Consider the following 25,766-nt stretch of genomic DNA (forward strand, 5'->3'; position numbering starts at 1 on the left):
GCTGAATAATATTTCATTGTGTATGTAAACCACATTTTGTTTATTCACCTGTCGATGGACTCTTATATATAAAGATTTTTTAAATTTTTATTTTTTATTTATCAACTTTAGAGAGAAAGAGGAAGGGGGAGAGAGAGAGAGAAAGAAGAAAGAATCATTAATTTGTTGTTCCGCTTATTTATGCATTCATTGGTTGATTCTCGTATGTGCCCTACCCAGGAATCGCACCTGCGACCTTGTGTGTAGGAGGGTATTTCAACCAATTTAGCAACCAGGCCAGGGCTTGTCCCTGGACTTTTGTGTTGTTTCCACCTTCTGGCTATTGTGAATAATGCTGCTATATACACGGGTGTAAAAGTATCTCTTTATGTCCCTGCTTTCAATTTTTTGGGGGGATCTATAGAGTCAGAAGTAGAATTGCTGAGCCATATGGTAATTGTTATTTATTTTATTTTATTTTTAATTAATTAATTATTTTTTTGAGAGAGAAAGAAACACAGGAAGGGAGAGAGATGAGAAGCATCAACTTGTAGTTGTGGCGCTTTAGTTGTTCATTGATTGCTTCTCATCTGTGCCTTCATGGTGCTAAAGGGGACTTTAGTCAAGCCAGTGATCTCTTGCTCAAGCCAGTGACCTTGGGCTCAAGCCAGCGACCATCGGATCATGTCAATGATCCCACGCTCAAGCTGGCCACCCCCATGCTCAAGCCAATGAGTCTGCACTCAAGCCAACAACCTTGGGGTTTCAAACCTAGGACCTCAGCATCCCAGGTCCACGTTCTATCCACTGTGCCACCACCGGTCAGGCTATTTTAAAAAATTTTTTATTCGTTGACTATAGTGAGAGAGGAAGGGAGAGAGAGAAGAACCCTGATCTGCTCCTGTATGTGTTCTGACCAGGGATTGAACTGGCAACCTCTGCGCCTCAGGATGATGCTCTAACCAACCTAGCTATCCAGCCAAGGCTTCTGTTTAATTTTTTGAGGAGCTGCCATATGTTTCCCATAGTAGCTGTACTAATTACATTTCCACCAACGGTAATTGCCTTGTAATACTTTATTTTATATTCGGGCCTCCAAAATCATTCACCATTGATTGATTGATTCATTATTATTTATTGTGACTTCTGTGTTCCATAACTGTAACCAAGTGCTAGGGACACAATGGTGAGGGTATCTGCCCGCACTGAGCCCACAATGTGAAAAAAACAAAAACAAAAAACAAGCGATAAATAGATATACAATTAAATCTATAATGATACATTTTGAACTGTGTTATAAACACTAATAGGCAGGACCTCATTTGGATGAGGAAATGCCCGTTTTATAAAGAATGTTCCCTGCAGGATAAAGCAGAGGAAAGGCTTTGTGAAAGTTAGATCTGAGTTCCACTGAGACGTATTTTTTTTGTTTTTGTATTTTTTTAAGCTATGAAATTAATGACTTTTTTAAAAAAAGATTTTATTTATTCATTTGAGACAGGAGAGAGAGAGAGAGAGAAAGAGAGAGAGAGAAGACACAAGGGGGAGGAGCAGGAAGCATCAAATCGCATATGCGCCTTGACCTGGCAAGCCCAGGGTTTTGAACCGGCAACCTCAGCTTTCCAGATCCATGCTTTATCCACTGTGCCACCACAGGTCAGGCGAGACCGATATCATTTATCTGGAAAGAATTCATACATTCAGCGAGATGCTAATGAGAGAGCTGAACTTTTTTTTTTTTTTTTTAAATTTTTTAATTTATTCATTTTAGAGAGGAGAAAGGGAGAGAGAGAGACAGAGAGGGAGAGAGAGAAGAGAGAGAGACAGAGAGAGAAGGTGGGGAGGAGCTGGAAGCATCAACTCCCATATGTGCCTTGACCAGGCAAGCCCAGGGTTTTGAACCGGCAACCTCAGCATTTCCAGATCGACGCATTTCCACTGCGCCACCACAGGTCAGGCTGAACTTGTTTTTCCATCTGTGAAATAGGAATAAAAAATGGTTTAAAAAATTTTTGTTAATTAATTTATTTTTAAAGATTTTATTTATTGATTTTACAGAGGTGGGGGAGTGAGAAGTATCGACTCATAGTTGCTTCACTTTAGTTGCTCATTGCTTGCTTGTCAGATGTGTCTTAGCCCTGCAAGTCCAGGGTTTGGAACCAGCAACTTCAGAATTGCAGGTCAATGCTCTATCCACTGTGCAACCACAGGCCACGCAAAAATGGTTTTATAAAAATAATAATAAGCCTGACCTGTGGTGGCGCAGTGGATAAAGCGTCGACCTGGAAATGCTGAGGTTGCCGGTTCGAAGCCCTGGGCTTGCCTGGTCAAGGCACATATGGGAGTTGGTGCTTCCTGCTCCTCCCTCCTTCTCTCTCTCTCTTTTTCTCTCTCTCTCTCTCCCCCCTTATAATGAATAAATAAAATCTTAAAAAATAATAATAAAATGGGTTTAATGAGAATGAAATAAGATTATGCATCCCAAATAGTCTCAAACAGAAAAGCCTCCGTGTTCAGAGACTGCTTGCTAAAAGATATAACAAGTGAATTTTGCCCTGGCTGGATAGTCGGTTGGTTAGAGCCTCCACCCAATATGCAAAGGTTGACAGTTCGATCCCCTTGGGGCAAGTGCAGAAACAGATGAATGTTTCTTCTGTTTCCCTCCCTTTCACTCTCTCTAAAAATCAATCAATAAATTTTTTTTTTAAAAAAAGAGGTGAATTTCTGCCTGTGGCAAACAGTGAGAATAATAGGCTTATACAAATTCAGTCACACAAAAAAAAAAGCATTAAGGAATTTAACACAATCCTTTACTGCGATCATATTTTTATTTTATTTATTTATTTATTTTACAGAGACAGAGAGAGAGTCAGAGAGAGGGATAGACAGGAACAGACAGACAAGAACGAAGAGAGATGAGAAACATCAATTATTAGTTTTTCGTTGCGCGTTGCGACACCTTAGTTGTTCATTGATTGCCTTCTCATAAGTGCCTTGACCGTAGACCTTCAGCAGACCGAGTAACCCCTTGCTCGAGCCAGCAACCTTGGGTCCAAGCTGGTGAGATTTTGCTCAAACCAGATGAGCCCGCGCTCAAGCTGGCGACCTCGGGGTCGAACCTGGGTCTTTCCTCATCCCAGTCCGACGCTCTATCCACTGTGCCACCGCCTGGTCAGGCAGTGATCATATTTTTAAATCATTTTTCCCCCCAACTCGGGTCCCACCCAGGTCTTTTGATTGTTTAAGGAATATTAAATAATAAAAAAAATACCTTCAATTATACTTTGAAGGTAGATTTAAAATGTGTACTCTATATTTCTATTATTAAAACTTCTTTAAAAAATTTTAATCATTGCCTGACCATTGTGGTGGCGCAGTGGATAAAGCGTCAACCTGGAAATACTGAGGTTGCCGGTTTAAAACCCTGGCTTGCCTGGTCAAGGCACATATGGGAGTTGATGCTTCCTGCTCCTCCCCCTTCTCTCTCTCTCTCTCTCTCTCTCTCTCTCTCTCTATCTCCCCCCCTCCTCTCTAAAATGAATAAATTAAAAAAAAAATTAAAAAAAAAAGAATCCTAAAAAAGAAAAATAAAAAAAATTTTAATCATTGATTTTAGGGAGAGAGAAGAGGCGAGAAAAAGAGAGGAACATAGACCCACCACTTCACTAAGTCACGCACTCATTGTTTACCTCCTGTATGTGCCCCGTGACCTGGATCGAACCCGCAACGACACTCTACCAATTAAACTATCCGTCCAAGGCTCTTTTTTTTTTTTTTTTTTTAATTTTTATGCGTTTATTTGAGCCAAATTGATGACATGTTGGGAAACAAAATCTCAAATGCTCCCCTTTCTTTGCATGATATGGGTATTTCTGGAAGGGTTCTTCTTAAGGAATATCTTTCCTTGACTTTATCTGTAGAATTCATTTCTACAGATTTTCCAGGGCAGGCTTAATTTCACGTTTTCTTTTACCACAATTTTTTTGTGTGTTTAGCTATCTTATCTGTATTTAGCTAGAGCTGGATGACAGGTATTGGGGGTTACTACTGCTCATCGACTTCCTAATTAAGTCACTTCTCATCTTTGAGCCTCAGTTTCCTCATTTTCTAACTGGACAAAACAATGCTGATCTCCCCAGGAAAATCAAATGAAAAAGTGTGCATTTAGTGAGTCTTTGGCAGGTACCAGGGGTTTATTATTATCATTAATGGGATTTTTTTGCAGCACAGACTATCATGGAAAAAAGGTGTCTAGTTCAAAGTGATTGTGTCATCCCAATATTGGGATAGTTCAAATTTTCTAAAATTGTGAGGGAGTACAATATTATATTATATTATATTATATTGGATGCATTTATAGCTATACGGTAAATCTCTATGTATTTAATTCCACTAACTGCCTTTCACAATGTAAATACTTCATAGATGTTGAAGAAATGTGAATTCTTTAGCCTAGTTAGTCTTTGCTGGTGTTTCTGTCTTTATCTGGCATTTACTTCATTGTAAGGGGCGGCACATCTGTGCATTGCATTTTAAATTATTATCATCACTTGGAGACTCCAGTAGCACAATTGTATTACCTTGTTCTAAGTAAAAATGTGAACATGTTTTAACTATCACCAACTAAAACAAATAAATATAAACAGCTATCTCTTCCCTGCATTTTTCTTAAAGCACGGCTATTCCTCTAGCTGTAAACCTACTGTACAATGGTAAATTACATCTCCTGCCACACTGTCTTACACAAAAAGGTGTTGGGAATATAAGCAGATTAGTCTGCAAGGCAGGTGTTAATTGGCCTTATTACTCAGTATGAGAATTCTAAAGGCTTCCACATATTATTAAATCAAATTCTTGCCTTTCCAGCTTTGGCCATTGAGTGTAGTTCTATCTTTTTTGCTTTAGGGGACTTACATAAAACAGTTTGAGAGACTCCAAAATTTGGACGTTAACCTTGCTTTCTTAAGTAAGTTTTTGTGGATGGCCGTCAATATCAAAAAGATGACAAGCTGCTTTATTTTCTGCCTTGGGTTGTCCAAACACCCAGGTGAACATACTTATGAGCCCAGCATTCTATTTTGCTTGCATTCCTGATGAGTTTACAAGAAACTCTTACAAGCGGGGAACCTGATGAATAACTAATCAAGAAAATAAAATGCACAAATGTGGAGGGAGGGTTTATAGCTGCAGCCCCTTACCATGAAGTAAATGCCAAATAAAGACAAATGCCCAGAGGCAGCATGGAAACACCCATCAAAGACTTAGAAGGCTGAAGATTTCACATTTATTCAGCCTCTATTAAGTATTTACATTGTGCAAGGCAGTTACTGGAATTAAATACAGAGAGCTCAACTGTATAGCTGCATATGCATTAAATATAATATTGTCCTCACACACAAGTTTAGGAAATTCCAAATATTCCCATATTGGGAATGATGCAATCGCTTTGAACTATATACGTTTTCCTTAACTGTCTATATTGCAAAAAATTTCAGTAATGATTCGTTAACTAATAGCTAGAACACTGTGCTTCCATGGGTGATGTAATATGCAAAGTAGTATATAAGTATGATATTATCAGACATTAATGGCTTGTGGGGAGAAAATGCAATTGCTGCTTTGATATTATCTGACTGTACTGGCTTTTAATCTGCCCTTTCTATTTTTAGTATACTGTCATCTTAAAGTTAAAAAAAAAATTCAAGCCAAAACCAAGGTCGCATGGGTAACAACAAGCTAATCCTTGTGACTATGAATCCTGGGGGTTATTTATCATTTAAAACAAATAAATTATGGTGCGGGAATAATCTGAAATTTTGGAAATTCGAAGGTCACTTTAAGAGTTGAGGTGGAGCGGGAAAGTTGAATAAACCACCATTTTCTCTATTCTTCAGCCATCACGAAACTCAATTTAAACATTTCAGTCAAAAAGAAGATGGAAGGAGACACGGGTCACATCTCAGTTTTTTGTTTGCTTTTTGCATTTTTTGTAGATGTAAATATTGAGCCACTGAAAAGACCTTCCTCCATGACTTGCGCGAGTATCAACCTTGCAAAAGTCATTTTTGGAGCACATTACCAAACACGCTCGTTCCAAAACTTTTAAGTAAGTCCCTAATTTTTAATAACTACACAATTGTTTCTTTTCTCTCCAAGGACTCAGATCGCTGGAGCGAAGGATGGGTCCCCCAGATTTTGTCCACGAACCAGCCAATGTGAGACCAGATGCTAATTAGTTGCGTTCCCGGGACGAACACGCCTTTGTCGCATGTAAGACCGGACTACAAAGCCCAGAATGCTTCGCCCCTCCCTGATCAATGAGGGCTTATTTAAATGATCTCTGAGGTCTTGGACCCAGGCCAATCAGCTGTCAGGGCTCATGATAAATCGCAATGCATTATTGATAATAATAATTACTGGGACATGCGCGTTCCGGCCGAAGGGGGGTAAATTTCCCAACTCCAGGAATTTGTGGCGGAGTGGGCAAATAACCGCGGCTTTCCCGGCGCCCCGATGCTCGCACCATGTCGAGGCGCAAGCAGGCGAAACCCCAACACATCAACTCTGAGGAGGACCAGGGCGAGCAGCAGCCGCAGCAACCAGCCCAGGAGTTTGCAGATGCGGCCCCAGCGGCGCCGGCGGCGGGGGAGCCGGGTAAGTGAGGCCGGGGGCGCACGCTCGGGGCGCGCACTTTCCCGCATGTTTGCGGGACCCTCGAAGGCGCGCGCTTCGGGGAGCTATCGGCTTCCAGCGCAGATTGTGGTGTCGATATCTGGGGCTCAGTTCCAGAGAAGAGAGGCAGTCTTATCCCCCCCCTCCCCCCCGCCGAGGCTTCCTTGTTAATTTTACATTTTTATCGCTTCCCCTCACTTGTTTAAATTTCACCCATAGGTCTCTTCCTTCTTATTGTAAAATTGACCCCCACCCTCTCCTCTGTCCCTCTCTTTCCTGAAAGGTTCCCTTCTCCTTGTCCTCTGCCCCTCTCTTAATTGGTTCCACTCCCCTCACTAGTAACCTCCCCCCAACTTGTAACTTACGTTCCCCTCCTCCCTCCCTGGCGCCGCTTTTCAAAGAAAGACCCCGGGGGTCCCCACCCTTTCCCTCACCCCCTGGGGGCTTTGCTAGGAGGCTGGGAAAGCGGTGCACCCTTGGAAGACCCCCGGGGGAGGGCGAGCTCTAGCTCGCGCCCCTCCCGGGCCAAGCGGGGGGAGGGGGCGCGACCTCTCCCCACCCGGAGGAGCTGGGGTGTGGGCCACCCGCGCTGCGGAGGGGATTGGAGAGCCTGAAGAGGTCGGGGAGAAGGGCCCAATGTTTCTTTTTTCTGAAATTTCTTTTTTGGTTTTCTCTTTTTTCCTCGGGCTACGGCGCCTGCCGATCTTCGCCCTAACCTTTCGGGGCCTGACCTCCAGCCATCTTTGATTTCCGACTTCCTAAAATAACCGTGGCGTGAGGGAGGGGTGATGGCCCCCAGCGGCCGGGGTTGTGGGCGCACGACAGCCTCGCCGGGGTGCACTGGCCTGGCGTTTTGCGTGTCTTTTCTGGGGCGCCCGGCTTTCCAGCAGCGCGCCCCAGGGGCCAGAGGGGCGAGGTCGGACCGGGGCTCGGCGATCTAGGTCAGGGCGAGCTCCTGGGATTGACCGGCCCATGCTTCCGCGCCCAGCGTTTCCCGGCTCCGGAGAAGTTCGGAACCCCAGCCCTTCCTGGAGCGGCCTCGCAAACCAACTTCCCCCTGGTCACTTCACCGAGGTTTTGGGAGCGAGTCGATTTCCCACTATCTTCCCTCCATCCTGGCCCGCCAAATTGTCTCCTGATAAGTTTTTAGCGTACGCGTGGGGGGAGGGTTTGTTTTAAACCTCGTCTTGGGCCTTGCTGAGTCGCCGCCTGCTTTCTAATTTCTTAACTGTTGATGGGGGTGTGTGTGGCCACCCCAGACACTCCCGAGATTGAACTCTATGGGAAGACTCTAGTTTTTGACTACTGCCCTCTTTTTCAAGGAGAGGGAATTAATACATTCCCCAAATATATAATCGGTTTAATTTAAATCCTTACTACCACCAAAATAACATTTTCCAGGTCCAATTAAATAGATCGGCTTGACCGAGTGGGCGGGCTGCTCGTTTTTGGGCGTCTGATGGTTTGGCAGCGAGCACCCGAGGTGCCTGGAGGGTGTACTCTCTTTGTGCCGGGGGTGGGGTGGGGTAGAGGGAGCATGGAGAGGCTTCGTCGCCTGGCCCACCTGGAACAAAAGGGTTAACTCTCTGCCAGCCCGCTTCCTCCGGAGAGGAGGGGCGAGCTCCTGGCTCTGACCCCTCCCCTGGTCCTGCTCTGACCTCCCCTTCCTCCTTCATTTTGGGTGAGCGCACGCTAGTGAGAATTTTGGTGGTGTTTGGCACCTTTAGGGGGAGCTTGTTACAGGGGGCTTCTTAAATTAATGCTGGGTGGATTTTACAGTCGGTTAACCCGAGCTGGTTAAGGTCTCAGGCCTGGCAGTGCGCTCCCTCCACTATTTGGGAGTGGGGGGTGTCGCTATTGATCAGTTGGGTTGGAGGTTGGAGCGTGCCGCCGGGTTGTGCGCGGGCGCCCCCTGGAGGCCCAGTCTGGAGCCGTGCCCTTTGCTGAGAGGCGGCTCCTCTCTCAGGTACCAGGTACCAGCTCACACCTGATGGGACGGGCTGTGGAAGGGAATGGAGAGCGCTGGGCTGGGTCAAGGATGGGCGCCCCTGGGGACTTCAGCCAGTTGTTTGCGGGATCCCTGGCTGTGCCGGGTATTTGCCAAGTCTTTGGAATTCTTAGAAAGAATTCCTCGATCCTAGAATGTGTTTGCAGAGTCCCCGGTTACCATCATGGAACAGAAGAAGGTAGTTTTCCCAAGTAGTATATTTTAATGGCTGCATTTTGCATTTGAGCAGCCTGCTTGTTCCGTGTACATACAGATTGATATCTAGACAACGTGTAACTTAAAATTAACGTGGGTCGGTCTTATTTTGAAAAGGCAATGGAAGATTCACTTGTAAAAAATATATATACTAGTTTTTTTGAGGGAGAAAAATGAACTTTGGCGATCAATTAGCAGATCAAAACAACTGCAGGTGGCCAAGGGAACTCGAGCTACACACAAGAAAATTAGCATTTTCTCAAAAGAGTTTCAAATGCCATTTGTGCTAAACTGGATTACAACCTTCAACGATTAAAATTCCCTAGTTTCAAATAACTGCCTAGCCCCAGTTTCTAAACTGAAATGACCTATACTGGCCAGTAAGGATTCTGAGAATAGGACACTTGGGAGCTCCCATTTTAATTGAGGGAGAGGGAAATGTGTTGATTTGTAGCGTTAATGTTGCAAGGCGACTCTGTATTTCGGAATGCGCGAGGGGCTAAAACTTGCCCACAGCAGCCCCTTTTGTTCAGTTAAAAAGAGATTGCCCAGTGGGTCCTTCAAGCCTCTGCTAGCTTCCTCCCCGGTAGGGACTTGGGGACCCATGTAGGGAGGTAGGAGATAGAGTTGGCACTTCCTCTTTTCAAATGAAGTTGGTTTTTTTGTAAGGTTTTAGAGACAGTCTGTGTGACTCTCGGCCATGTAACCTGGTTTCTCTGAGCTTTTGGATGGCGATGAGTGTTGTGTTTAGGTAATTTCAACTGTGGAAGGCTCATGGTTTTTGCTGGGAAGGTGATAGGTAATTAACATTGTTAAAAATCTCCGTTTTTTACTTACTGTGTCAAGTTGGTGAACTGCCAGTTGAGATCATTCTACATTTTTATCTGCAGCCTACTGTATGCCGGGTACCAGGCTGGGACCTTCAGTACATTATCTTTACTCACCTGAGGAAGCTTCAGCTCCTCGCTGAAGTGACTTGCCTGTGGTTGCCTTGTCTTTTTGGATTTAGCCTTGCTACAAGGGCTGTTTGTCATGGTCTCTAAAAGGAGTTGGTTTAGGGGGTGGAATTTCCTGGCAGTTCCTTTGAGGGGAGCATTGGTGACTGTTTGGCTGGTTGAGTTTGATTATTGCTTCTCCCTTTTGACTTTTGAGATGTGCCTTTGGAGGTCCCTGGGAAGCAAGCTGGTGACAGGGAGTTCAAGAAGTTCCCTTTCTCATCTCCTAATGTACTTTTGATTATTTTTAAAAAGCATCTAAACAATTTTAAAAGCCTGTAGATCCAGAAAAGAACTGCTTCTCCAGTCACCGCCATCCTCCTTTTTGATTTTCTTTCTTTCTTTTTTTTCTCCAAATTAATTCTGTATCTTTGTCAGGCTTTTTTTCAGGGGGTTCTGGAGGCAACAAAAGCTCTGCCTGCGTGGAAGTTACAAATCTGCTTAAAAGATGAGCTCCGGTTGAGGCAAAACGGGACGGACCTCTCTAACGCGGGGAACTCCGGCGCTCACACACCTTGGCGACTTTACAGCCACTTTTCATTCTTCTGCTCTCATTTTTCCTTTGCTGCAGAGTCCGTGCATTTTGATCCCTGACGGTTTCGAACAACTTTTTTTTTTTTTTAGCTCTATTAGGTAGAAACTTAATTACAGCTCTAATTTGCCATCTATGAATTGAGTTAAAGGCTTGTTCCCTAAGTGTTTCTCTGATTGTGGAATTCAGATGTAAAATTAAACTGGTGAAAGGGCACTTTCTTTCAATGGGTTCAATCCTCGAGGATTTCTCAATTTCCTTTTGTTTTTTGGTAATTATCCTGCGGGTGGGGGAGGGTAGAAGATATTGCATACTTTAATCTAGTTATTGTAGTTCTTTTAAAATGGGGGAGGGAGATAAGCAGGAGTCCTAATGCTTTTCGCAAGATACTTTTTTTTTTTTTTTTTTAAAGCATTTTCTCATCTCCAACATTTGATTGGCCTCTGGTAGATTCTTCTTATACAATGGAAAGAGTATTTTCTATCCATTTGGCAGTGATTGAATCTGAGACCCCTGCTGGGTTTACTGCATTCTTCCAACTTATTGGATAACTAGATGGTGGGAGATAACATTCCTAAAATTCGGAGTGGGGGTGGGGAGGAAGGATGCAATCCCTGCTCTCCGTGTAATCTTCTGAACTTTGCTTTTTCCTTTTGGGAAGGGCTTGCTTAAGCGTCCCCAGCAATTGTTCATAACAGTCCTGTCGCTCTTTGGCAAATACGGTTTCAGTATTTGCCAATGGTGGTCTGGATGTAGAAGTACTTTTTACTGCCCGAGCAAACAGAGCTCCTGCTGTTTTAAGATTCAAGTGGGATGTGGCTGGTATGGCTACAGAAGAGGCGAGCCTGTGTATACAGTGAAGGCAAGCTGGTATTCAGGTCGTAAATCACTCCTGAAACTGTTAGATCCTTTTAGAGCCAGGAGGAGCTTAACCTTTTTTGTGCCATAGAGCCCTTCTCCACAGAAAGTATTTTAATACATAAAATGAAATACGTAGAAATGCCAGGGAAATAAATTGCATTGAGAGAGTTATCAGAAGAATTTGTGATAAAGTGACATGCTTCTTGACTAACACAGTAAGACCTAGCAGCTGGTCAGGTAGGTAATCACCAGAATTTCCAGTAACGCAGCAACCTTAACACCAAATAGAAACAGTTTTCTGTTGACAAACTCACAGGTTCTGTGATGCCACTGTGGTATGTTCCTTACATTGATAATAAAAATAAAAACATTAAATTTTAGTTGAGGTTAGTAAATATAAATACCCCCTCCCACACACGCACACTGTGATATGTTCTCTGCATTTATAATTAAAATTAAATTTTAGTTCAGGTTAATGAAAAGAAAGATTTTTTTTCCTATCTAATTTCATGAACCCATGTTTAAGAATGCCTTCTTTAGAAAACTTGCATTTTCAATGAGTGAATGTTACCTCTTAGGATAGAAAATATTCTTGGGGGAAATCAAAAACATTTATTGATATTATGATATTACAGTGGTTTGTGGCCTTCCAAAGGACCCCAGTGCATGAACAAAAATATACAATTTATTTGTAGCTTTAAAATTTCAAGACAAGGGCCTGACCTGTGGTGGCGCAGTGGATAAAGCGTCGACCTGGAAATGCTGAGGTCGCCAGTTCGAAACCCTGGGCTTGCCTGGTTAAAGCACATATGGGAGTTGATGCTTCCAGCTCCTCCCCCCTTCTCTCTCTCTGTCTCTCTCTCCCTCTCTGTCTCTCTCTCTAAAAATGAATAAATAAAATAAAATAAATAAATAAAAAATTAAAATTTCATGGCAGGGGGGTAACTAAGGAAATATGCTTACTTAGCCTCCATTGAGGGGTGAAGTGAAAAATAGTCCAAGAAGCTTGCTCTAGAATAAACAATGATAAATTAGGCCACTGATTTTAGTGCCCTTATTGGATTTAAGAACACAATCTTGCTCTTCCGTTTTCTGGTTATCAGTATGTCTCATTGAGCCACCTAATTGTTTCTGAGTCACAAATTTCCACATCTACAAATTGGGAGAAAAGACTTCCTTGATTATGTGGCTGCAAATATAAATGAGTTAAGGTGTAAGTCAGACGTGTGTATTTTGTTTGGAGGAGAGTGGTGGTTTTGCTGACCCTTACAAAGTGGAATGGACATTTTGGGGTGGGCTTTCCCAGAGAGTCCCAGAAATAGAGTGGTTGAGACCAAGGGTATATAAACGTGTTAATTTAAAAGAAGCCATAGTACAAAGGTGGTGTGTACAATTTAACGTTTTTCGTTCACCCCAACACCCTGGCCCATGCTCTCTGAGCTAGAGACCAGCCACAGTGGCTCTGATTTCAGAAGTTTTCCATGTACATGTTCCTATTTTTATTTTATTTTATTTTTTTAAAGATTTTTTTATTTATTATAGAGAGGGGAGAGAGTGAGAGAGAGAGAGAGAGAGAGAAGGGGGGAGGAGCAGGAAGCATCAACTCCCATATGTGCCTTGACCAGGCAAGCCCAGGGTTTTGAACCGGCAACCTCAGCATTCCAGGTTGACGCTTTATCCACTGCGCCACCACAGGTCTGTTCCTATTTTTAAATGCAACAGAGATGGGAGTGTATTATGTATAGATCCTGTTCTTTCCCCTTCCTTCTGAAAAATTACTAATTTGAGAGAGAGCAAGAAACATCGGTTTGTTATTGCACTTATTTATGCATTCATTGATTGATTCTTTTATTTTTCATTTTTATTTTTGAGAGAGAGGGAGAGAGAAGCATCAGCTGGCTGTTTCACTTAGTTGTGTATCCATTAATTGGATTGCTCCTCATCCGTGCCCTGACCGGGTCTAGAACCGGTGCTCTCAGAGTGAAACCAGCAACCCTGGTGCTCCGGGAGCCGGCTCTATCCACTGTACTACCAGCCAGGGCTCATTGATTGATTTTTTTTTTTATTATTCATTTTAGAGAGGAGAGGGAGAGACGGAGAGAGAGAAGGGGGGGAGGAGCTGGAAGCATCAACTCCCATATGTGCCTTGACCAGGCAAGCCCAGGGTTTCGAACCGGCGACCTCAGCATTTCCAGGTCGACGCTTTATCCACTGCACCACCACAGCTCAGGCTCATTGATTGATTCTTGTATGTGACCAAATGGGGGATTGAACCTGCAACCTTGGCATATCGGGACAGTGCTCTAACTAACCAACTTAGATACCTGGCTAGGGCTCTCTTCCGTTGTTTTGGGTTTTTTTTTCTTTTGAAATAAATCTTAGGCGATTGTCCTATAGAGGAGCACATATAATATAGGTCTATTTTTGGAGGCTACAAAAGTAATGATCTGTTTTCTGAACCCTCGTTGACTTCACCAGAACCTTACTGAACAATTAAAGTGTGTCCATTTTGTTGTTGTTTGTTAATGGGAGAAATGTATATTTGTGTCACAGAAAACTAACGGGAATTGGTGGGTCAAAGAATTACACTAAAATTATAATACTGCCAGATCATCCTCTGAAGAAGCAGTATTTATATGCACCTATCAATAGTGTGTATTTCTCTCCCAACTTTTAAGAGTTCCTCTTTTTAAAGTTCTTGACACATAATTGTCAGCATTGCTTTTCCAGAAATATTTGTGCTACTTAACACCCCCACAAACACCGCAGTTCAAGTCTTAGGAAGGTGTATCATAAGTGTTCTGGGAATTGAATTTTATTTTATTTTTTCTTCAGAGATAGAGAGAGGGACAGATAGGGACAGACAGACAGGAAGGGAGAGAGATGAGAAACATCAATTCTTTGTTGCGGTTCCTTAGTTCATTAATTGATTTCTCATATGTGCCTTGACGGGGGTGGGGCTTCAGCAGACCGAGTAACCCCTTGCTCGAGCCAGCGACCTTGGGTCCAAGCTCAAACCAGATGAGCCCGCGCTCAAGCTGGTGACCTTGGGGTCTCGAACCTGGGTCCTCTGCATCCCAGTCCGACACTCTATCCACTGCACCACCGCCTGGTCAGGCTTGAATATTTTTAACTTGATTCTTGAAATAACAACTGTTGTGGAGCAGTATTAGGGCAAGGAGGAAGATGGTACCTCCCTGTTGAGCTCCACTTGGAAGTTCAGGGCTGCAGTGCGTCCTAACTTAATGGCACTTCCGGGTGTCCCAGAAATGTGGTGACCTGTGTTCTAGACCTCCCCGTTCCTTCATCCCCTACCACCACCCCAGCCAACCTGACCCTTCAGGCATTCCTGTCACTCTTGGAGTTTCTGTGAGAGGAAAGACCATTTCAGTCTCAACAGAAGAAACATGATAGGAACTGGAAGAAAAAAGGAGCTCAAATGGAGGGTCTGGGTGCTGTCTGCCTGGGTTTTAGGAAGTGTAGTTTGTATGAAGCACCTAGAGGTGCCTAGTCAGAATACTGGAGGCTCTTTGCACCCCAAGGTCCCTCGCCCCAGCTTTCCACACAGTGACAGGTGAGAATTATTGTTAAACAAGTCAGTCAGTGGCTTGTTGTCTTGTCAGCAGCCCTAGTTGCTCAGCTATCGTCTTTAGAAATGGTGGGATGTGGGGGGGGGGGGTTAAAAAAGGAAATAGAAAAGGTAGAGAAAGCAGTGTTCACAGATACTAATAGTATCTATACTTTGCTCAGATCCTAGGATGGTTGGTACCAGGCACATAGTACATAGTAGGTACTCAAACGTTTGTTAAATGAATCACTTAGCCCAGACATCTACCTTTGGAGGTTGTCCTGATTTTACATGTTTTAACAAATTCTGTGGGGGTAATAAGTCCGTCACAATGAACCTGTTATTGGTGGGCTCTGAGGAGAGTTGGCTTATATGGACAGAAGTCCCTGCCCCCCTGGTCCCTAATTAGTCTGTCCTTATGCAAATGAGCATTGTCTTACTGGTCAGAATAAAGCCAGTTGGCTGGAGCTGCACGGCTCTGATCAGATGGGGAAAGCTTCAGTCCTTATTGGTTGAAATAGGATTCCAGGAACCCCCTTTATAAGGGCAGGCAGTTCAGTGCTGAGGCAGAGGGTGTGGCTGTGACTTCTCTATGAAGTGTGATTCCAGTGAGAGGCTCCTGTGCAGAAATGGCTGTCAGGCTCTGTTTCTTATAATTTGAACCAAATTAGCCACCAGGAGCCCTTCTTAGAGCCCTTTTTTATTCAGGGTTTGCATTTTCAACATCGTTTTCATTGACCGCATAAAAGCCATTTGACATTAGAAGCTTGCTCTTTGAGTGGGTTATTTATAATTGTATGAGTTTCATAGGGCTGCTGTAATGTAAGCAATTGCCACAAACTAGGAAGTTTAAAACAACTGAAATTTATTCTCACAGTTCAGGAGGCTGGAAGCACAAAGTCAAGGTGTTGGCAGGATTGGTTCCTTCTGGAGGTTTGAGGGAGAATCTGTCCCTTGCCTTCTTCCTGCTTTCTGTTGGTTCCTACCTCCCTCCCTTCTGTAAGACAACAACCCTTGGTTTGTAGCCACATAACTCCTTCATGCGACCTTATTCCTTCTCAAACCTCCCTTTCCTTTTTAAGGACAGTAGGCATTGGAGTTGGGACCCACGCTAATTATATTTGCAAGGTTCCTCTTTCAACTGAGGTCCTGTGCACAGGTGCTGCTGGAGTTAGCACTTAGACATGTGTTAGGATATCCATTGACCCACCGCACAAGTGGTTAGTTCATTCAGACTCTTTGGATACCTAGTTCCATTTCCTAATCTGTCTGTTGCACACGGGTCATGAAGATATTGCATTGTGTGTAGTTAGAGTGTTTAGCTTTTCCTCTCTTGTCACAGGTGCTCCAGTGAACCACCCGGGGACTGGCGATGACATGAACGGGGATCGGACCGCGGTAAAGAGGCCTCGTCGGGAGGAGACTCACATCTGTGACAAATGCTGTGGCGAGTTCTTCAGCTTCTCTGAGTTCTTAGAACATAAGAAAAATTGCACTAAACATCCACCTGTCCTCATCATGAATGACAGCGAGGGCCCGGTACCTTCCGAAGACTTCTCCGGCGCTGTGCTGAGCCGCCAGCCACACAGTCCGAGCAGTAAGGACAGTCACAGGGAGGACGGCGGAAGCAGCTCAGGGGACATGAAGGAGAAGCCAGGGGCAGAGTCTGTTCTGTATTTAAAGACAGAGACTGCTCTGCCACCCACACCGCAGGACTTAAGCTATTTACCCAAAGGCAAAGGGGCCAACACGAACGTCACCCTTCAAGCACTACGGGGCACCAAGGTGGCGGTGAATCAGCGGAGCGCAGAGGCGCTTCCCACCCCCGTGCCCGGTGCCAACAGCATCCCGTGGGTCCTGGAGCAGATCCTGTGTCTGCAGCAGCAGCAGCTACAGCAGATCCAGCTCACCGAGCAGATCCGCGTCCAGGTGAACATGTGGGCTGCCCACGCCCTCCACTCGGGCGTGGCGGGAGCCGACACCCTGAAGACCTTAGGCAGCCACGTGTCCCAGCAGGTTTCTGCGGCGGTGGCTTTGCTCAGCCAGAAAGCTGGAGGCCCCGGTCTGTCCCTGGACACTTTGAAACAAGCCAAGCTACCTCATGCAAACATCCCTTCCACCACCAGCTCCGTGTCGCCTGGGCTGATTACCTTCGCCCTGAGGCCGGACGGGTCAAGGGTGCTCCCAAACCGCATCCCAGGAGCTATGATGCCTCAGGGCCAAATGCTCTTCCCGAGCCCGTTCTCCACGGTGGCCTTAGACCCGTCCAAGAAAGGGAAAGGGAAGCCACCCAACGTGTCCCCGGTGGATGTCAAACCCAAAGACGAGGCCGCCCTCTACCGGCACAAGTGTAAGTACTGTAGCAAGGTTTTTGGGACTGATAGCTCCTTGCAGATCCACCTCCGTTCCCATACCGGAGAGAGACCCTTCGTGTGCTCTGTCTGTGGCCACCGGTTCACCACCAAGGGCAACCTCAAGGTACACTTTCATCGGCACCCCCAGGTGAAGGCAAACCCCCAGCTGTTTGCCGAGTTCCACGACAAGATGGCGGCAGGCAGTGGCGTTCCCTATGCACTCTCTGTGCCTGTCCCCATAGATGAATTGAGTCTCTCTTTAGAAAGCAAACCTGTCTTGGTAACAGGGACCCCCAATATAGGGCTACCTAAGAATCTCTCTTCAGGGACTAACCCCAAGGACCTAATGGGTGGCCCACTGGCCAATGACCTACAGCCCGGGCCTTCTCCAGAAAGTGAGGATGGACCCATACTCTCTGGGGTGGGGCCAAACCATAATTCCCCAAGGGTTGGTGGCTTCCAAGGGAGAGGGACACCCGAGCCAGGGTCAGAGACCCTGAAGTTGCAGCAGCTGGTGGAGAATATTGACAAGGCCCCCACTGACCCCAACGAATGCCTCATCTGCCACCGTGTCTTAAGCTGCCAAAGCTCCCTCAAAATGCATTACCGCACCCACACCGGGGAGAGACCTTTCCGCTGTAAGATCTGTGACCGAGCCTTCTCCACTAAAGGCAACCTGAAGACACACTTCGGGGTTCACCGAACCAACACCTCCATAAAGACGCAGCACTCGTGCCCCATCTGCCAGAAGAAGTTTACCAACGCGGTCATGTTGCAGCAGCACATTCGGATGCACATGGGCGGGCAGATTCCTAACACGCCCTTGCCGGAGAACCCCTGCGACTTTTCGGGTCCTGAGCTGATGATGGTCGGTGAGAATGGTAGGGTGACTGCCATCTGTCACGACGATGTTGTCGAAAGCATTGATGTAGATGAAGTTGTCTCCCAGGATGCTCCCGGCAGCTCCTCAAAGGTCCCCATGCCTCTTCCCGGCATCCACTCGGTGTCACCCACGCCAGGGTTCACCATGACGGCCCCCCTGGATGCCCCGGGGAAGGTGGGCCTTGCTCCTGTGGTCCTGCAGCGGCAGAGCAGCAGAGAGAACGGTTCGGTGGAGAGCGACGGCTTGACCAACGACTCCTCCTCCTCGGTGCTGGGAGACCAGGAGTATCAGAGCCGAAGTCCGGATGTCCTGGAGACCACGTCCTTCCAGGCTCTCTCCCCGGCCACTAGCCAAGCAGAAAGCATCAAGTCCAAGTCTCCTGAGGCTGGCGGCAAAGCAGACGGCTCGGACAGCAGCCGCACTGAGATGGAAGGTGATAGAGCTTTGGATTTAACTTATGTCCGATTTTGGGCACAAGGTGTCTTCCAAAAGGAACCTGGGTTGAACCTGACAAACGGAGAGTATGATAAATGGGAAGCAGCTCCTCTATAGGGCTGACAGCCGTTCTGCGCTCTGGGTGGAGGCAAAGAATAACTTCCTCTATCCCACTAACGACATGCTTTGATTTATGACGGTTAATGCACATTGGTATGAACAGCATACTTTTTTTGGGTTTTTTTAATTTTAATTTTTATTTTTGTGTTTGAGCCCTGTGGGGACATAAGGGGTAATCAGTAGAAGAAGTTTTCAGAGAGTGGGCACTGCTTTTTGGCCACTGACATTAAACCCATCATTTTTTGTTTCTGAGGTCCCACTCTGTAATGTGAGGTTCACAACATGAACAACTCAGGGTAAAAAAAAAGGAATCTAATCTGTTTGAAACTCACATATAAATGGTGGGGTGCCTGTTGATGTCATTAATGGCAAAGTGGGGGAACAACTGCATCGTAGAGTCCGAGAAGGATGAGCACCTGAGCATACATACTTGAAAGGTAAACTCTTTATGTAGGCATCTGACCTTGAAAGCCAAAGCCGTTACCAGTCTCTGTGCAGGTCCACAGTTGAGGGACAGCTGCTGCTTCCGAGGTGTAAGTGTCCTGAAAGCCATTTCCAGGTGCTCAGGCAGCAATGGGCGTTTCCTTTCAAAGCCCCTGCCCCCCCCCCTTGGTTTGACCAGTGAATGAGTGTGGGGTGATAAAGCTGTGGGATTTCTTCTTCTCTGCACACTAGGTCGGAGCAGTCTCCCGTCAACGTTTGTCCGAGCCCAGCCAACCTATGTCAAAGTTGAAGTTCCCGGTGCGTTTGGACCCGCAGCCATGTCCACAGGCATGACTCCTCTGTTGGCGGGCCAGCCACGCCGCCAGGGCAAGCAGCACGCCTGCTCACGGTGCGGGAAGAACTTCTCCTCGGCCAGCGCCCTCCAGATCCACGAGAGAACTCACACTGGGGAGAAGCCCTTCGTGTGTAACATATGTGGGCGAGCCTTCACCACCAAAGGCAACTTGAAGGTGAGTTCTTAGGATTTCAGCAGGAATGGGAGCAGCGTCTTCGTGTTATCCATCCGCAGTGAACCTTCAACGAAGGGCAAACGGGATGTTATATCTCAAAACTGGCTCTTGAAATAAATATCCTTTAAGAAGATTGATGTTTTCTCATATCACGACATCCTTGTAATTGGATGTTTATTGCTGTTAGTGTCTGTAACAAGTAAATTTTTTTTTTCTAATCTTAGTGGCACTTAATGACTCATTTAACAGGGGGTAGGGTGCCGTCTGGGAACAGGGCATGTGGTCTACTTTCTGCTCCTGTCTCTTAGTATAATGTCTTAGTGTGGGCAATTGTCCTTCCAGTACTGGGACAGACCATGGTGCCTTTCAACAATTGTTCAGTAGATGTAGGAAATAAAGCCTGGAAACACACGTGCTATTTGTCAAGTGTCCTAATGTAGAATTGATAAATCGTTTGTGGATTTCTTAGGCTTCCAGACTTGATGTGCCCCTTACCCCCTTGCTATGCAATGGTTTAATTTTCTGACTGCTAGGTTGAAATAAATACCATGAGTTGAACATGTCTGTAATCCAGTACCGCTGCAGAAAAGAGGGCCTCCAGGTTATCAGCAGTGCATTTAAAAATAGGACAGCTGGGTTCTTCCAGAGAATGGCCTATTGTTGTTGTTATAACTTGGTCCCACCTAAGATTTCCCCAGGATTTGAAGAGGAGACTCTTCCATATACGGATTGATAGTGGCCTGTGCAAGAACCCAGGATGGGAATTGGGGACTTGAATTTCCCTCCTGGCCTGGCCTCCAGTTTGCATAAGCCACGTTTCTCTGGCTCTCCTTCCCTCCTCCAATGAGTAGAACACTAATGAAATCCTTTGTAGTTAGAATAAAGGTTGAAATTTTATCTAAAGGTGACCTACAAGACTATGTCATTTTAAAAACTAAAACTACTTATTATTACAAAACAACCTGTTCTTTTTAGCCTAGTTGGCAAAAACTACCAGGGCGGAGGAGGAACATGAAGTAACTTCGTCTCTAATACACACTTCCAAAAATATAGGCCTTTTAAATTTGTTCCCAGCCCTGTGCTCAGCTCAGTGGAGGTCTGGAGCTGCTCTTGCTGCACAAGTGGTTTGAGGCAGATGGCTTCTTGTGCCTCAGTGCCCCTGACATGGGGGACCATGGTACTAATGACTGCAAGGTTGTCCTGGAGCTTCAAGGTGCTTTAGATATCATCTGGAACACCTTAACAGCTTCTTTTTTATTTAATTTATTATTATTTTTATTTAGTGAGAGGAGGGGAAGCAGAGATAGACTCCTGCATCCGTTCTGACCAGGATCCACCCAGTATGCCCACTAGGGGGCGATGCTCTGCCCATCTGGGGCCTTTGTTCTCTTGCAGCCGAAGCCATTTTTTAGTGCCAGAAGTGGGGGCTATAGAGCCATCCTCAGCAGCTGGGGCCAACTCCCTCCAATCAAGCCTTGGCTGTAGGAGTGGAGGATGAGAGAAAGAAGGGGGAGGGGTAAAGGTAGAGAAGCAGATGGGCGATTCTCCCGTGTGCCCCGACTGGGAATCAAACCTGGAACTTTCACATGCTGGGCTAACACTCTGCCAACTGGCCAGGGACTTAACAGCTTCTTAAGAGTGATTAAGCCCTGGCTGGTTGGCTCAGTGGTAGAGCATTGGCCCAGCGTGTGGAAGTCCTGGTTCATTTTCCAGTCGGGGCACACACAAGTGCCCATTTGCTTCTCCACCCCTCCCCCTCTCCTTCCTATCTCTCTCTTCCCCTCCCGCAGCCAAGGTTCCATTGGAGCAAAGTTGGCCCAGGCTCTGAGGATGGCTCGGGTTGCAACTTAGCAACTGTCCCAGATGGGCAGAGCATCGCCCCCTAGTGGTCATACTGGGTGGATCTGGGTCTGGCGCATGTGGAAGTCTCTCTGCTTCCCCGCTTTCCACTTTAAAAAAAAAAAGTGATTTAGAGCAAGACACTTCTGAGCTTCATGAGATAACTACTGACTTCTAGAAGGATGTCAGTCAGTGAAGATGTAATGAGAATGCTCGAGAAAACCCAGTCTGTACCTCCCAGATTCTTCAGCTAAAGAAGCTGCAAGGGGTTTGAAACCTCAAAAGCCAGACAAGGAAAGTAATTGCAGAAAGAAGACCAGGTTAAAGAAGCAGTAGGTAGTACAATCATCTGATATACTTTTGCCCTGTCCCCCACTGAGAGCAGATCTGAAGTTTTAACATCTGAAATCTAATTTATATGTCAGTTACATATGCTGTTTGGTAGACCCACACCCACACGCAGCCTGTGGCTTTCCAGCACGCCCTCATACCTCTGCTGTGGCGGAAACCTCTCTGTCCCTCTTCCCCTAGGTCCACTATATGACGCATGGGGCCAACAATAGCTCCGCACGCCGTGGGAGGAAGCTGGCCATCGAGAACACCATGGCTCTTTTAGGAACAGATGCAAAGAGGGTCCCAGAGGTGTTTCCCAAGGAAATCGTGGCCCCTTCCGTGAACGTGGACCCTGTTGTGTGGAGCCAGTATACCACCATGCTCAATGGGGGATTGGCCATGAAGACCAACGAGATCTCCGTGATCCAGAGCGGAGGCATTCCCACTCTCCCCGTTTCCCTGGGGGCCAGCTCCGTGGTCACCAACACCACCGTCTCCAAGATAGATGGCTCGCAGTCAGCCATCAGCGCCGACGCGGAGAAGCCGCCGGGGGCTGCTGACGGCGTTCCCAAACACCAGTTCCCTCACTTCCTGGAGGAAAACAAGATTGCGGTCAGCTAAGCTACTGGGGAACCCTTTGAAAGGAGAACGCAGAGCGACCGCTCTTGAACTAGACCGTTGGTTTTTTGTTTCTGTTTTTTTTTTTGAAAGAACCCATCTTCTGTTAGTTTTTTTACTGACGTGCAAATAATGTTTACAGTTGTGACCACAACCTCAGGCAAGTCCTACAATCACGATGTTGCTATGCTGCTTTGCAAAAAAAAAAAAAAAAAAAAATTTCCTACTAAAACAAATACAGACTAGTATTTTTGTTTGTTTGTTTAATTTTGGAAGAAAGCGGGTCTTGCAAAGTAGCTTTGTTACTTGAGACAAACTGTATACACGAAAACTTTGTACAAGCTAGAGTAACTATTTCCAAAGACTGTCACCTGTTTCAAGTTGGAACTTACTGAACCTTAATGGAAGAGACAACTGTTTAGCCGAATTGGGGGGAGGGGGTGCTGAGTACTTACTTCTGTGGTGACCGAATGCGGGTAAAATGGACATGGTCTGTTATCTTTAGGGACCTGCTTGGTATGTCCCCCAACCCTGCACCCATCTGTTTTCTTTTTTCTTTTTTGAATGTACTTGTTTATTTTTTAAACTGAGGTTGCAGAATTACAAAATAATTTCAACCTTGGAACCTTAGATAGGATGCCCTCCAATGGACTGATGTTAGTCCTTAGAAAGTCGATGTGTGTGTTGCTGCTTATTGAAGGACAGTTCAGTGGGAGCCCTAAGATGCCAGTGGATCGATTCCCTGCCTTCCTGAACGCCACCAGGACAGGTGGGCCACCTGAGCGGGGAACCTCAGGTGACTTCCATTAGTTCCCCAGTGCCTACTCTCACCGAAACAAGGGGTTTTTCATTCTTGAAGAAGCTTGTGGAAGGGCATGTATCTTATGAGAGGTTCACATACTAAATTTTATAAAAAGTTCCTTGATGTGACTTATGCCAAGTTATTATGAAGACTCCCCCCCCCCCCCCCTCGATTATTGCATGAAGGCTACAAAGTTGGAACAGGCAAGTCCTGGGTATGAAAGCTTTAATTTATCTACCTCATTTATTTTTTATTTTTGTAGCCTTAGTTTCTCTTTTCCTATTTTATGACCGCCGAAAGTGTTCCTAGTCCCTGTCTAAAACCTAAGACTTGATGTATTATTGGTGGGAGTGGCCGGATGTTCGAGATGTTTCTGTGATTTTTTTTTTTTCCCCCTTTTTTGTATATGTAATACTAAGCAAACAAGGAAACGGTTTAAAGAGGAAGAAGAAGGAAAGACCCTAATTTCTGGGTGGAGGAGTCTTTCCCCCCCTCAGTGTGGAAATGTAGATCAAGACTTATGTCAAAGTTGGTCTCTGAGTTATTGCACCTGACTTTAGGATCCAAAAGATTTTTTTTTTTTTTTTTTTTGCCAAGTTGTGCCTTTCCTTCTGGAACTGTAAGTGAACACAATAATGATACCTGTTTACACTGTGAAGTGGATATTGTTACAAAGGACACACCAGAGGCTTTCTCGCTGTTAACGCCTTGTGAATGTATGTCTACGGAGAAAACCCTGTAGTTTCACCTGCTGATGCCGACTGTTGGAAAATAAATTTTGGATATTTTTTCCCCCCACCAGGCGTTGTTGTCTGTAAGTTTTTCTGGTAGTTTCTGCTCTAAACCTGAGAATCCTTACTTGACAGTCATTTCCAGATACCTCCTGACAGTCCAGGTCGTAGTATGAAGATGTGTATCTGGTTACATCCAGGCTTGACCCAATTCTCAAACACACAATCGATTACTTGCTGGTTGGTATCTTCCCTTTTCCATTAGTCTCACTAGAGAACTTTTGCTTCTGTTCGCTTATGGCGATAGAGGGCTTATGTCCTAGACTGCTCCACATCTCATCCCGTCTTGACCTGGCACAGGTCACTGGGTAGAGACACAATATTTTTAACCATCTCATGCTTACAGGCTACTTATCCTTAGAAGGGATCGGGCTGAGAGTGTAATGGGAGGAGGCACTTAATTCCAAGGGAAAACTCTCAGTAGTGGAAAAGTGCTCATTGAAGAGAGGCATGGGGCAGGACCAGGTTAACGGCTCACTGGTAAAGTACCCTCTGGCCCACCTTTTGTTGTGTGGTCTTTGTGAACCCAATGGCAGCAACCAGCCTCAGGCCCCGGGAGAACCTTATCAAAGCCTGTGATCCTGGAGTGTATTCTCTTGCCATCCAGGAAAGGGCTGGGAGTTGTGTTCTGATGACCTCTGACCTGACACGAGCTCCGCATGCCCACTTCCTTTGCAAGTGGATGTTTTTGTGTCTCACCCCATGAGGTTTGTCTGGGCCTCTGCTTGTCTAAATTTAGGGTGAAGCAGCCACTCTACCTGCTCGGCAAGATCAAGCCAGTCCTTCAGATAACTGAAATGGAAGTACCTAACTTAAAGCTAGTATGTCGTGGCCCCAAGTGTCTACAGTTTTCACCCTTTCTCCCTCTTTGGTGCTAGCTCACAGTTAAGTTTTTTATTTGAATTGAAAATATGGAACGACTCAGTGGATCGAGCGTCATCCTGGAGCTCCGAGGTCGCTGTTGGTTCCTGAGGACACCAGCTTGACCCTAGAGTCACAAGTTCAAGCCCCAGTCAGGGCACGGATGAGATGGAAGCAGTGGGCGCACAACGAAGTGGAACAAGTTGATGCTTCTCTCTCTTGCCCTTCCTCTCCCCATGAAAATAAAAATGGAAAACGCGGCCTGACCTGTGGTGGAGCAGTGGATAAAGCGTCGACCTGGAAATGCTGAGGTCGCCGGTTCGAAACCCTGGGCTTGCCTGGTCAAGGCACATATGGGAGTTGATGCTTCCTGCTCCTCCCCCCTTCTCTCTTTCTGTCTCTCTCTCTTCTCCGTCTCTCTCTCCTTTCTAAAATGAATAAATTAAAAAAAAAATGGAAAATGCTTTACGAATTTGTGTGTCAGCCCTGTGCAGGGGCCATGTTAATATCTGTATCATTCCAGTTTTATTCTCTGTACTGCCCAAGTGAACATGCCACAGTTATATATCTTTCTACATTCAAATGTGTGAGAATTAAGGTTTAGGTCTTTGAGATTCAAATGTATATTTTACTTAAGGAAAAGAAATATATCTTTCCCTCTTGCTAAGAGATTTTAGACATCTTTCCAAGGTAAAGCCTGTTTAAATTTTCCCTCAAACTATTGTATTAAGGAATTTTGATTAGTTTCTTTTTTTTTTTTTCTCTATTTTTCTGAAGCCGGAAACGGGGAGAGACAGTCAGACAGACTCCCGCATGTGCCCGACCGGGATCCACCCTGCACACCTACCAGGGGGCGACGCTCTGCCCACTAGGGGGCGATGCTCTGCCCCTCTGGGGCGTTGCTCTGTTGCGACCAGAGCCACTCTAGCGCCTGGGACAGAGGCCGAGGAGCCATCCCCAGCGCCCG

General features: G+C 45.7%; 1 protein-coding gene and 1 non-coding gene across 3 annotated transcripts; one reads left to right on the forward strand and one right to left on the reverse strand.

The window, feature by feature from the left end:
• Window positions 1–6,503: 6,503 nt before the first annotated feature.
• On the forward strand, window positions 6,504–22,549 carry SALL4 (spalt like transcription factor 4). Of its 2 annotated transcripts, none has more exons than XM_066385855.1 (4): window positions 6,504–6,633; window positions 16,153–18,480; window positions 19,278–19,555; window positions 21,926–22,549. In XM_066385855.1, the coding sequence occupies exons 1-4, from the start codon at window positions 6,504–6,506 to the stop codon at window positions 22,346–22,348; spliced, it is 3,159 nt and encodes a 1,052-aa protein (XP_066241952.1). In that variant the 3' UTR covers window positions 22,349–22,549. The 2 variants fall into 2 exon arrangements, with proteins under 2 accessions (XP_066241952.1, XP_066241953.1); XM_066385856.1 differs by having other exon boundaries at window positions 16,153–17,160.
• A 2,699-nt stretch (window positions 22,550–25,248) lies between these two features.
• Window positions 25,249–25,350, reverse strand: LOC136407311 (U6 spliceosomal RNA). Its single transcript, XR_010751863.1, has one exon. It is a non-coding gene; the product is annotated as a U6 spliceosomal RNA (small nuclear RNA).
• Window positions 25,351–25,766: the final 416 nt, after the last annotated feature.

Source organism: Saccopteryx leptura, chromosome 5, assembly GCF_036850995.1.
Source record: "Saccopteryx leptura isolate mSacLep1 chromosome 5, mSacLep1_pri_phased_curated, whole genome shotgun sequence".
NCBI classification, from domain to species: domain Eukaryota; kingdom Metazoa; phylum Chordata; class Mammalia; order Chiroptera; family Emballonuridae; genus Saccopteryx; species Saccopteryx leptura.

What these genes read in the sequence shown, in the direction of transcription:
- SALL4 (XM_066385855.1), top strand. Translation starts at nt 6,504, where the DNA reads ATGTCGAGGCGCAAGCAGGCGAAACCCCAACACATCAACTCTGAGGAG. An exon ending in GCCGGCGGCGGGGGAGCCGG is followed by an intron (nt 6,634 to 16,152) that starts GTAAGTGAGGCC and finishes CTCTTGTCACAG; the next exon opens with GTGCTCCAGTGAACCACCCG. An exon ending in CAGCCGCACTGAGATGGAAG is followed by an intron (nt 18,481 to 19,277) that starts GTGATAGAGCTT and finishes TCTGCACACTAG; the next exon opens with GTCGGAGCAGTCTCCCGTCA.